The sequence below is a fragment of the Hylobates moloch genome, unplaced genomic scaffold, assembly GCF_009828535.3.
Source record: "Hylobates moloch isolate HMO894 unplaced genomic scaffold, HMol_V3 SCAFFOLD_20, whole genome shotgun sequence".
NCBI lineage: Eukaryota > Metazoa > Chordata > Mammalia > Primates > Hylobatidae > Hylobates > Hylobates moloch.
Window position 1 is genome coordinate 14987564 of NW_026652295.1, and position 14119 is coordinate 15001682.

General features: G+C 38.3%; 1 protein-coding gene across 2 annotated transcripts in view; it reads right to left on the minus strand.

Annotated features, from left to right (window-relative positions):
• DTNBP1 (dystrobrevin binding protein 1) overlaps nt 1-14119 on the minus strand; it is a 145866-nt gene that overhangs the window by 112274 nt on the left and 19473 nt on the right. For both annotated transcript variants that reach the window (XM_032141142.2, XM_032141141.2), the window contains exon 4: nt 7081-7141. In XM_032141142.2, the coding sequence (XP_031997033.1) occupies nt 7081-7141 (61 nt within the window). The remainder of the gene's footprint in view (nt 1-7080; nt 7142-14119) is intronic.

A 14119-nucleotide genomic window follows, 5' to 3' on the forward strand; every position in this document is an offset into this window, starting at 1 on the left:
CATCCTGGCCAACATGGTGAAACCCTGTCTCTACTAAAAATACAAAAATTAGCTGGGCATGGTGGCATGCGCGCCTGTAGTCCCAGCTACTCGGGAGGCTGAGGCAGGAGAATCGCTTGAACCTGGGAGGCAGAGGTTGCAGACAGCCGAGATCACACCACTGCACTCCAGCCTAGAGACTGATCGAGACTCCGTCTCAAAAAAAGAAAACAAGCCTAGACTACAAAGTTACCTTTGATCACAGCTGCTTGTTTTATAAACTATTGCTCTGAATTCTAAGACTACATAGTTTTAATAATTAGCTGTAAAGTAGATGAGTATAAAATAATTTGTTAAACAAGATGGAATTGTCCAAAAGTATATTTGCCCCAGGAGGTTATGCTGTTTAGGTAAAGCCCACCAAAGACACATGAGCAGGTCTGACAAAATAAATTTACAAAATGACAAGTTTAATACTATGCATATTAAAGATATACATTTAAATATTTACATATATCTCAATAATACATCACAGAAGGCTTTAAAATAAACTTTCATTTTTAAGGCTGGGTACTGTTTCTGGAAAGCAATATAAGTACTTTTGATGAGCTGTGGGTTTTACAATAACTAATTATACAAAAATTTAAGATCCTAAGGTAGCATAAATTCAGTAACAGATTTTACAGGAAATTCTTTCTCCTGTATATATTGTTAATGCTTCTTATAATCAAAAGAATGATTTTTGTTAAAGCTCCTCTATAGGACACAGTCTTCATTTAACATGGGATTCATCCATGTTGATACATATAGGTGTAGTAGTTCACTAATTTTCACTGCTGTATACGGTATTTTATGAATAATACCACACTTTTCCCTGCAGATGGACTTTGGAGCTGTCCAAAGATTAAACCAAGCTTGCTACAAACATTCTGGTACAAATCTCAAGGTGCACATGTGCAAGGGTTTCACAAATGAATTGCAGATGTGTCCAAGATATCCATCTCCTCATCGCCCAGGGCCTAGGGTAATGAGATCCCCCTCCCCAGCCCCTGCAGGTTGGATGCAATGCTCTGCAAAAATTCCTAGAAGCAGAATTGTTGCTTGAAAGGCATGTGCAACTTTAACTTCTACTTAATGCCAACTCATTTTTTCTAACGTGATTGTTCCAGTTTATACTCCCAAGTTCTAGTTGTTTATCTCACGTTTCTTCCGAGGAAAGAAACAAAACTGTCATCTGCAAATAATGACCATCTGCACAGAAAGCTCAAAGCTTCTTAAATTTTTGGTAATCTAATGAGTGAAAATTTGGGGTTTCAATTTGCATTTCCTTGATACTAAGCAAGGTTGAACATATTTTACTGTGTATTGGCCATTCCTGTTTTCTTTTCTGCAATATGCCTGCTGATATCTTTTGCTCACTTTTCTCCTGGGTTATTTTCATCCTCTTTTTATTGGTTCATAGGGGTTATTCATATTTTCTGAACACTTATCCTCTGTCTTATAAATCACTTAATTTTTCACTGTGTTGATTAAAAAAAGTTTTGACAAAAATTATCAATATATTTATGGCTGGTGCTTTTCATATCTTACTTAAGAAATCTTTCCCACCCTAAGGTCTTAAACATACTCTCTTCTACTATTTTCTAAAAAATGTATAGTTTTCCTTTTCACATTTAAGTCTAATGAAGCCAAAATGTGAACAAGGTCTTCAACTATTTTTATTCAACATTATACTAGAGTTTCTACCCACTATAAGAAACATGAAAAATTAAAAGTTGTATGGCTTAGAAGGAAACAAACAAACCTACCATCTACCCAAAACAATTCGCATCCCCAAATACAAGGTATTAGAATAAGAGAATTTAGCAAGATGGCCGAATATGGGATTAAAATACTGCAAGTCAAATACTGCAGGTTTTTGGTAGATATCAGGACAAAGAAGCTGTCTTCCATTAAAAATTTGCCAAAACTTTTTACCCTGAATAGGTATTTAATTTTATGAAATGTATTTTCTGTATCTGATGATCATTTTCACTTTTAATATTTAACAAGGTCAATTGCATGTAAAAGATTTTCTAATGTCAAATAAACATTTTAATTCTGGAATAAACTTAGTGTATTTTGTTTTTTATACATTGCTGGATTTGGTTTGCCACCATAGGCATACATTGAAGAATGTCTCCCAGGTAGAATGCCTTTTATTATCCAATATTCATAAGCCTTGCAAATATCAATAGCAAGTTTTATATATATAGGAAAACTTTATATTTAAGCTTGATACACATTTTAAAACAATGTGTGGGTAGATTCTTGAATTGCATTTCAAATACAATTGTTAGAACATCAGAATTGTTAGAAATTCAAATTGTCTACACACTGAGGCTGTATGAACAGAGTATTGACAGCTAATATGCATGACTTATATGTGTCCAGCATGGAGACACCAAGTTACTGCACACAAGCAACTGTTAATTAACATTGTTTTCATGCCCGCTAACACAACATCTATTCTGTAGCCTGTGAATTAAGGAGTCATATCAACTTTTATGTATTATTGTTTAAGAAATACATTTTATAACGTTATACAGCTGCCGTAGATAGAAGTTCCTTCAATTGATCTGAGCAAACTAAATTGAAAACCTCCTGGAAAGAATGCACTATTCTAGATGCCATCACAAAACATTCATTATTCATGGGAGGAAGTCAAAATACCAACATTAAGAGGAGTTTGGAAGAAATTGATTCCAACCCTCATGGATGGCTTTGAGAGGTTCAAGGTTTCAGAAGTAACTCCACATGCGGTAAAAATAGCAAGAGAACTCGAATTAGAAGTGGAGCTTGCAGATGTGACTGAATTGCCGCAATCTCATGATCAAACATGAATGGATGAGGAGTTGATTGACTCCAATTTTGAAAGAAGTTCTACTATGGGTAAAATGCTATCAAACAGCACTGCATGCTACAGAGAAATCTTTTGCGAAAGGAAGAGTCAATAGATGCAGCAAACTTCATCGCTGTCTTATTCAAGAAATTGCCACAACCACCCCAATCTTCAGTAACCACCACCCTGATCAGTCGGCAGCTATAAACATTAAAAAACAAAACAAAACAAAAAAACCTCTCAACCAGAAAAAAGGTTATGATTCACTGAAGGCTCAGGCAATTGTCAGCATTTTTTAAACAATACAGTATTTTTTAATTAAGGCATTACACTGCTTTTTTAGACATACTTAATAGACAATGGTATAGTATAAACATAACTTTTACATGCACTAAGAAACTAAAAAATTTGTGTGACTTGCTTTCTTGCAATATTCGCTTTATTGCAGTGGTCTGGAACCAAACTGACAATATTTCTGAGGTATGCCCATACATTCAATCTTTCTGTGTCCTAATGTTCTAGGTGTTTCTCTTGTAAGTAGCTTATAACCTATTAATAGACTTTTCCTCGTCTTTCAAACTATACCCTTTAGCAGTCTAGATTAATCATTTAAAAATATTAAGGCTGTAGATATATTCACATTTACTATCTTATTCTGTTTATTCTGCTGTTGTGCATTTTCCTCTGGTTTCTTGTCATCTTTTGCATTGACTGAATTCTTTCTCATTGTTCTAGTTTTTTTCTACTAGTTTAGAAGATAAACTTTTTTTTTTTTTTTTTTTTTTTTTTAGACGGAGTCTTGCTCTGTTACCCAGGCTACAGTGTGGTGGTGCAATCTCAGCTCATTACATCCTCTGCCTCCCGGGTTCAAGTGATTCTCCTGTCTCAGCCTCCCAAGTAGCTGGGATTACAGGTGCCTGCCACCACACCAGGCTAATTTTTTGTATTTTTATTGGAGACAGGATTTCACTGTGTTGCTCAGGCTGGTCTCAAACTCCTGACCTCAAGTGATCCACCTGCCTTGGCCTCCCAAAGTGCTGGGATTATAGGTGTGAGCCACCACACCCAACCACTTTCTATTTTTTTTGTATGTGGTTACCCTTGAAATTCTGCCCTCCATAATTAACTTTTAAAAGTGAGGTTAATCAATATCAATACATTTCCCCCAAATAATACAAAAGTGTTAGAACGCTCGAATGCTGATAATCTGCCTTCCATCTTACATGCTTTGTTATCTAGCATTATTCTTCTATCATTTTAACCTCACAAATTAGATAACTAATATATGTGTCCCACTGTTTGTTTAGATTTATCTGTTTATTACCATTTTCTCTGCTCACTATTCCTTCCTACATCTCAGACCCACCTTCTAAAATGTGTTTCCTTTTTTCCTGAATTACATTCTTTAGAAGTTCTTTTATTGGATGATTGCTGATAGAAAAATCTGTTTTTATCTGAGTATGTCTTGCTTTTACTCTAATTCTTGACAACAGTTTGAAAAGTTTGCTGTGGAACTCATTCATTTATAAGTGATCTGTCTTCTCTCTAGTTAAGATCTTCTCCTCTCCTTCAGGATTCTGTAGTTTTTGTTGTTGTTGCTTTAGAAAGAGTCTTGCTGTTGCCCAGGCTGGAGTGCAGTGGCATGACTTGGCTCATTGCAACCTCTGCCTCCCAGGTTCAAGCGATTCTCCTGCCTCAGCCTTCCGAATAGCTTGGACTACAGGCACACACCACCATGCCCAGCTAATTTTTGTATTTTTAATAGAGATGGGGTTTCACCATGTTGGCCAGGCTGGTCTCAAACTCCTGACCTCAGGTGATCCACCCGCCTCAGCCTCCCCAAATGCTGGGATTACAGGCGTGAGCCACCGTGCCCAACTGGGTTCTGTAGTTCCAGTATGAGGTGCCTAGGAATGGATTATTATCTTGCTTGCTTGTTGTACTTTCTGGATCTGAGGATTTACATATCTCATTTATGGAAAACTCTCAGACATTTTTTTCCTACACTGTCTTTCCCTCATGCTCTTTCTAGAACTATTTAGGTTTACTGGATATGTTGGGCTAACTCATACGAAACTGCAATTCTACAGATAAAAATTCGTCGAATATTGGCATCTCACCTGGTTCAACCTAAAGACCTTTTATAAGTATTCTCTGCCTATCAATTCCTCTTTCATATTTTCCATTTTCTTTCTGAGATCCTTTCTGTGTACTCTTTGACTCTCTCTTCTACTTCACTATTTCTTTCTTCAGCTGCCTCAAATTGCTGTTAAGCACATCTTTTGGGTTTGTAATTTCAATGACTTTAAAATATTTGATAGTGCCTTCTTCCTTACTCATGTTTAAGTCCATCTTTTATCTCTTGAAAGATTTTATATATAACTATTTAACAGGCAATATGCAATAGTGCAGTATCTACAGTCCTTTGTGGGTTTAAATCTTACTCTGGTTCTGGTGATTCAAACTTTTGGTGGTTTACTTGTGTGATTGCTAATATTTTGAGGACAGGGAGCCTGATTTAATCTGTGGAAATCTGAGGGACCTAAGTTTAGACAGTTTCATCCATGGAGAATTCGCATTTGTTTTTGTTGGGTGTCAAAGAACACAAATCACCTGCAACTTTCTTTCTTTTTTTTTTTTTTTTTTTTTGAGACAGAGTTTTGCTCTGTCACCCAGGCTGGAGTGCAATGGCACAATCTCGGCTCACCATAACCTCCGCTTCCCAGGTTGAAGCGATTCTTCTGCCTCAGCCTCCCGAGTAGTTGGGATTACAGGCATGTGCCACCACGCCCAGCTAATTTTTGTATTTTTATTAGAGATGGGGTTTCACCATGTTGGCCAGGCTAGTTTCAAACTCCTGAACTCAGGTGATCCACCTGCCTTGGTCTCCCAAAGTGCTGGGATTACAGGCGTGAGCCACCGTGCCCAGCCAACTCTTTCATTTCTTAACTTAGAGGTTCCTTGATCAGGCAGGAAATATAACTTAGAACCCCATACTCCTATGAGGCCAGTACCATGGTAACAAATCAAGAAACGAGGCTATGCCAACTTTTTAGGTAGACAGACAGGTTTCCTTGTTGACTCCTTTAGCCAACAGGTACATTTTTTGTCCCTAGCTTAAGCTTTCACCGGGGGGATGTAGCCACCTCAAAGTCCAAAGAGCTTTATCAAAAGTCTCAGATTCAGATCCCCACAGACAAAGTCTCCTATTCCCACAAATCTCCAAAGCTTTTGTGTTAGTATTTTGATCCTGACTTCCATGTTTTGTTTTGTTTTGTTTTAATGACTCTGATTTCAGTTCCCTGTTCTGTTTTGTTGTGTTGTTGTTGTTGTTGGCCCTTTACATTTCCCTTAATTTTTGTGGGCTTAATGTATCTTAAAGAACTTTTAAAAAATATATCCAAATTTAAGTGTTTTATAGCTGTAGGGCTTGTCAAAGTATCTATTCTGCTTACTACCAGAAACCTACATTTTCTTCTTCTCAGTAAGTTCTAAGAGAAATGCTAGTGTCTACATTTCATCATATATATTCCTGTTATATATAACTATTACAGCTTCATTAATTTAGGTAAATGGTAAAGAAAATCAGTCTAAATTTATTTAAAGTCAGAATTACAGAAATCATTTCAGAAAAAAGTAAGGTTTGATTGATATCAACAACACCAAAGAGAGTATTCGATTTTGGCTACGTACATTTACCAAGTCATTTAAATTACAAGACACTAGTGCTTAAAAATACTTTGTTCTCCTAAGTGAACTGAGGATGACCCCTGAAATTTTTGTATTTATTTGTTAGGCAAATTAATAATTTTGGATAGACTGCGCAAAGTTTTAAGTTTTTTTGACCAAATAGTAAGGAATTCTTAAATAGTGTAGAAAGAGATGTCTTATATAGGGTAGAAAGAGATGTCTTATAATTTACATATATTGCAAATTCATCAGACTAAAATTCAGAGCATTATGTCTACATAAAACAAGTATTTACCTGTCCTTAGAATAAGAGTTATAAACTCTCTAGCTCAGCTAAACTAAATTACTTGACAGAGAAATGATAAAAAGGTGCTTGATTCAGGGAGTTTCATCATCAACGACTAGATTCAATTTCAGATATCCTGCAAAACATTTTGACACAAACAATTATAAATTCAATTTTTAAAAAATACCATTTAGCACTGAAAAAGGAAAGTTTGCCACAAGTATAAGATTAGCCAATTCTTTACCTCTCCAGCACTTGCACATTCTTTGGCTCTTCTGTGAAGTGCAGCCCATGTATCCTCATACCTAAAAAAAAGCAAAAAATAATTTGAAATGCAAACCACACATTAAAAGGAAATACTATCTAAAGATGAATGTGGAATATCCTGTGGTGCTGGAAAGGAAACACTCAAAAAATAATGGGGACATGTTGCAAGGACACAGACGTCAACTTGACAGAGCTTCCAGTGGCCAAATCCGTGACAATTTGAGCAACAAAATACATAATGGTATTAATGGATTATAACTCAAAGAATAAAACAAATATCCCTGAGTCCATGGTGATGTAAATAATTGAATAAATAAATCAATAAGAGAGAAGAGAAAAACTCTTCCTTGTAATAGAAATCCAATTAGTAATTTTTTTTTTTTTGAGACGGAGTTTCACTCTGTTGCCCAAGCTGGAGTGCAGTGGTACGATCTCGACTTACTGCAACCTCCACCTCCCGAGTTCAGGCAAGCCTCCTGTCTCAGCCTCCCAAGTACCTGGGATTACAGGTGCATGCCACCACGCCCTGCTAATTTTTGTATTTTTAGTAGAGACGGGGTTTCACCATGTTGGCCAGGCTGGTCTTGAACTCCTGATCCTCCCGCCTCGGCCTCCCAAAGTGCAGGGATTACAGGCGTGAGCCACTGTGCCCGGCCCCAGTTAGTAATTTTAAAAGAAATGATGAGAAAAAAAAATCTCCAATTAGTAAACACAATAGTAATAATTGTTTTAAAAAGAATTTTAATGGATGATAAAATTAGTGGGTAAAAGCACAAAAAGAAACAGGATATTTACACAGCCTCAAAGTATCTGCCCATAGGATAATCATTAACTAAAAGTGGGAAAACAGTGTTAACTGAGGAGAGACCTGGCAGACACATCCTTAATAAAGTGATCAAAATTAATGTCAACAGTAATGAGACACATCAACATTATGTGCCTCCTGATGTGATGCACTGGGAAGGATATAACATCACTCTTCTGGTATTCTTGCCAAAAAAAGTACTAACTTACAGTTAATTACAAGGAAATAGAAAAATCCAAATTTATAGACATTTTGAAACATAATTGGCCAGTACTTTTTTTCTTTTTTTTTTGAGACAGGGTCTCACTCTGTCACCCGGGTTGGAGTGGTGTGATCACAGCTCACTGCAGCCTCAACCTCTTGGACTCAAGTGATCCACCCACCTCAGCCTCCCAAAGGGCTGAAATTACAGACATGAGCCACGATGCCCAGCCTTGGCCAGTACTCTTCGAAAGTACTGAGGTCATGAAAGACAAAGACTAAAGAATTGTTCCATGTTAAAGAAGATAAGGGAGACATTGTGACTAAATATGATGTGTGATCCTCGATTGGATCGTAGTCCAGAAAAAAGGACACTGGTGGGATAATTGATGGAATCTGAATAAGGCCTATGGATTAAAGTATTTACTAATGTTAATTTTCTGGTTTGATCATTGTACTGTGGCTATATGAAATGCTAACATCGGGAAAGCTGAAATTGCTTGTTCTATTTTTGCAATTTTTTTGTAAATCTGAAGTTATTTCAAAATGAGAAGTTAAAAAATAAAACTTCTAAACTACTATTCATTTAATTGCTGATGTAAACCTGATTTCCCAATCTAAAATTCTAGCTATCCAGCTAATATTTCTTGAAACAGAAATAAATATTTAATGAGTTCATATTGCCTCCCCTCATAGTCAGATTCACAATTTTTCTACTGAATTTAAGTAAGAAAATCAATCTGAATAATCCAGGTGATACTGGAGTCCACATGTGATGAAAATTAAGGTGGAAGGTCACACAAATAATACAGTCCTGCTGTCATTGTTGACTAACAGAAAGCTAGAAAATTTTCTTGGATGTACCAGATTATGTAAGTATCAATTAAAATCAACAAGTATTTACTAAATGCCAAGCATTGTTAAGAACCAGAACTGCTGAGATATAAATTTTACTTTTGCATCTTTGTTGTCCTGGTAGTTAGCACAGAACCTAACAAACGAGACACATTAAATGTCTGTTGAGTGAGGAAATAGACTAATTATAAATTGAAAATTCAGGACTAAGTGGTAAAATTTTCTATCATTTTCTTAACTCAGTGGGAAAGAGAAAATTAATCCTCACTTGCCAAATTTAGACTCCAGATCACTTTTCCTAACATCTCACCATTTCCTTTTCTCCCCGTTATTATGTATGCTTTTCACATCCACTTTGCCATTATACATCACCCTCCCTCATTTCTACTTTCCTAGTTCAGCACCTAGTTCATTCATGATTTTCCTACTGTTTTCAGCATTCTCTAAACCTAGACTATCGCAATCATTCATGTTCTCTGCTCTACTTTTATGCCATGAAGCAGTTTGGAGAAAGGCACTAAATCCATTACAATGCATGCTATCCAACCTCGCATGGGCCTTAGCTGCCAATCAGCACTTAAAAAAAATTTATTGCTATTAGATTGTTCCCTGAAGTACACATAGCAGGTATTATACATCTCATGCCGCCTTGAAACTCATCCCCATCCAATCACTTTCAACAGATGGATGAACTTACTCCATTTTACTGAGATAAAGACACTGGATGTAAACTCCTTCAATTTTTCTGTGTTCAAACTCAAACATCTTTAAAAATCACAAGTCAATGATGATGAAATGAAGAAGCCACATTCATAATGTGTAATTCTTGCATTCAAATCGTTATTGAATATATTCTACGTATACTATGGGAAGACTAGTGGAAGTGTTCACAATACAGTTAGGAAGATGAACACACATGTAAATAATTACCTTACTTGGTAGACAAAGGAAAGGACTAATTATATAGCATTAGAGCTATAGGAATATAGAAAAGTAACTGTAGACTGTGTTGTACTACACTCTTTGAAACATTATGATTTAGGAAATAGAAGATGTCAGAGTAAGAAGCATCTAGAATCTGTCACCCTACCTAGACCACAATCACATTGGCAGAATCTGTCTGATGTAACTATTTTGGGACTCTAGAATCTACTGAAGGCTTGCAACTTCCAGGGGAAGGTTTGGAGGGTAAATTGAGGTTCATTTCAGTTGACTTCAGGTTTTAGCACAATGGCAGCTACCCATCCACCACCCCAACCCCTGGACAGGCAGCCATGCACTTGTTCCTGAAGCAGCTTGTACACGGCTTATGAAAGTCAAGGTGGGCCAATAAGGACCCTGTGCTCCAAACATCAGGGGGTCTGTGCTCTGATCACAATTGCTGCTTCTAATCAGGGAGATGCAGACACAGAGGCAGCTACTGTTGCAAACCCCTCCTGCTCTGGCTAGCAATTTTCAGAGGATTTAAAAGGCCAACGTCTGGTTTTGTCCCCTTTCTTTGTTCTCTTTTCCCTCTTGGAGAGCCAGACGCTTAAAGACTAGGACATTCAATAACAGATGCAATTGTTTTTTTGTTTTGTGGTGTGTGTGTGTGTGTGTGTGTGTTTGTTTTTGTTTTTGTCCCAAGATGGCTTACTAGGGACATCAAAAGCCAGTTTTTCTCAAAAAATAGATTAAAGTTACTGGTGAGTGGACAAATTCTAGACAGAAAACTGAAGGAAGGGAGCCAGGACCTGTCAGAGTGCCCTTGGGAAGAAGCTGGGGTGCAGAAAAGGAAAGCAGCAAGACTCTGGCAGAGATCGACCCTCAAGGACCTTGGAGCCCTGTGGAAAGGGTAGGTGGGAGTAGTTCTCTGCTTCCCTTACCCCTCCAAAAATCTCCTGACCATCAAACTGTTGGAGAGTGCTCCTCTGCCCTTGTGACTCAGAGCAACACTAGTGGTGGTGACTTGAAAACCTCCTGGGGCTGGAGAATCCGGTGGCCAACTCGTGTGTACAGGCGTGTCCACACTCCTCTCAGGTGCCAGATACCATACTCATCGTGCACCGGCAGTGGGATGCTACCCTGCACAGGGATTCTCTGCCCTTGAGTCACCACACCACCAGATTCCCTGCAAACACACCCCACAGAACACTCTAACTTTGGCAAGCACAGGGAACCAGCAGTTCCCCAGGTAACTGTGAGATCTCTGGAGATCTAACCCCCTGCGTGGGCCATCCCTAAGTGGAAGAGAGTGCAGCCCATCAAAAGCACCCCTTGGGACAAAGGAAATGCAGGCACAGTGCCAACCGCTACAAGAGGAAGTATCACTACCCAGGAATGGATGTGGGGAAGGGGTCATCTCCTGCATCCCCCTACACTGTTGCTGATGCAGCAGTGTTCTCCCTGCCAGGGGCCAGCATGTGCACTTGGACACACAACGTATTTCATGCTTCTTGTAGCAGCTCCACCTCTACTGAAAGTGAGCCCTGCACAGCTCAAGCTTTCAGGAAGGGTAGGGCCCAACTCCCCTTTCCTACACAGAGCAACAACATCCCAGCAAAGGAAGACAAGTCGCAGAGTTGCCTGCTCCCATCTGGAGGAAGAGACTCTCCCTGAGCCCATTTTGGTGGCAGCCCTCAGAGGAGTGTACCCGCAACCTGGAGCCAGGAACCAAAGGACAAAATCTTTATGAAATGAAGGTTGGGAGCCTTGTGACAGGGGCATGATAGGAAATGGATCACGTTCTTGCCAGCACAGAATGAGGAGTGGGTGTACTCACCCAACTTCTCCCCCAAGACCTCAGCACACCCCACAGGATCTCTTCTCACCACCATCCCCTACCCACTTCCACCATCCCCTTCCACCCAACGCCAGCCTACCTGCCGGCTCTTACTCTTAAGTGCCATCTACTGGACTAGAGCCCGAGCTGCATCAACAAATAAAAATCTGCTACGAAAAGGGCTTAGTGCTAGGTAGTCCACAAGATGAGCCCCCTGGGATCTCCACATCCTCACCTACATAGGAGATAAGGTGTTAGGTGTCAGCTCTTAGAGCCAATACATCACTACAATAAGCATCATCTGAGAAAGCCACTACACAGAAGCTATCCATAACCAAGGAACCCATATAGCATTTGGCTCTGTGGAAGCCCCCAGAAACAAAGGCAAATGATAATACACAACATATACCACAGTCATACCCTTAAGGAAAAAAAAAGTCACATCCAAATGATGGCAAATTCAAAATAAAAAGAGACAGCTTCCTCAAATGAGAAGGAATCAGTGCAAGAACTCTGGCAGTACAAAAACCCAGAGTGTTCTGGCATCTCAAAGGATCACATTAGCTCTCTGGCAATGGATCGTAACCAGACTGAAATGTATAGGACGACCAATAAAGAATAAAAAATATGTATTGCAACTAAACTCAGCAAGATCCAAGAAAAGTTGAAATCCAATACAAAGAAACCAGAAAACTGATTCAGCATATGATAGACAAGACAGCTATATTAAGAGAGAAACAAATAGAACTGCTTGAATTCTAAAATTTACTAAAGGAATTTTAAAATATAGTTAATAGGCTAGACAAAGCAGAAGAAAGAATTACAGAGCTTGTAAACCAGTCATTCAAATTAACCAAGTCAGACAAAAATAAAGAAAACTGAATTTTTAAAAAATGAACAAAGCCTTCAAGAAATATGGGATTATATAAAGCAAACAAACCTTTCACTTATTAGCATTCCTGAGAGAGAAGAAAAAGTAAGCAACTTAGAAAACATATTTGAGGGAATAATCCAGGAAAATTTCTCCAATCTTGCTAGAGAAGCTGAAATCTAGAATCAAGAAATTCAGAGACTCCTGTGAGACACCATATAAGATGACATCTCCGAGACAAATAGTCATCAGACTAAGGTCAACACAAAAGCAAAAATCATAAAGGCAGCTAGAGAAAAGGGCCAAATTACCCATAGAGGAAAACCCATCAGGCTAATAGTGGACTTCTCAGCCGAAGCTTTAGAGTCAGAAGAGACTGGGGGCCTATTTTTAGCCTCCTTAAAAAAAAAAATTGCTGGCCAAGAATTTTATATTCTGTTCATCTAAGCTGCATAAACAAAGAAGAAATGAAATCTTTCCCAGACAAGCAAACACAAAGGGAATTTATCACCATCAGACTGGACCTACAGGAAATGCTCAAAGGAGTTCTAAACATGGAAATGAAAGAATGATACCTGCTACCATAAAAGCACACATAAGTACAAAGCTCAGACCCTATAAGGCAATCACACAATCAAGACTACAAAGCAACTAGCTAACAACACTATCAAAGGAATAAAACTTCACATATCAATATTAACCTTGAAAGGAAACAGCCTAAATCCTCCACTTAAAAGATATACAGTGGCAAGTTGGATTAAAAAAACAAGACCCAACCTCTGCTACCTTCAAGAGACCTATCTCACATGTAATGACACCCATAGGCTCAAAATAAAGGGATGGAGAAAGATCTTTCATGCAAATGAAACCAAAAAAGAGCAGAGGTTGCTACTCTTGTATCAGATAAAACAAACTTTAAATCAAGAACAGTAAAAAAAAAAAAAAAAGACAAAGAAGGGTACAACATAATGATAAAGAGCTGAATTCAATAAGAAGATATCGTATCCTAAATATATATGTACCCAACATCACAAGACCCAGATTTATAAAATACTACTAGAACCTAAAAAAAGAGATAGCCATAAAATAACAGTGGGGGACTTCAACATCCCACCAGTAGCACTAGACAGATATGGCACAAAACTAACACAGATTTGGAAAGTCAGGAAACAACAGGTGCTGGAGAGGATGTGGAGAAATAGGAACACTTTTACACTGTTGGTGGGACTGTAAACTAGTTCAACCATTGTGGCAGTCAGTGTGGCGATTCCTCAGGGATCTAGAACTAGAAATACCATTTGACCCAGCCATCCCACTACTGGGTATATACCCAAAGGACTATAAATCATGCTGCTATAAAGACACATGCACACGTATGTTTATTGCGGCACTATTCACAATAGCAAAGAATTGGAACCAACCCAAATGTCCAACAACGATAGACTGGATTAAGAAAACGTGGTACATATACACCATGGAATACTATGCAGCCATAAAAAATGATGAGTTCATATCCTTTGTAG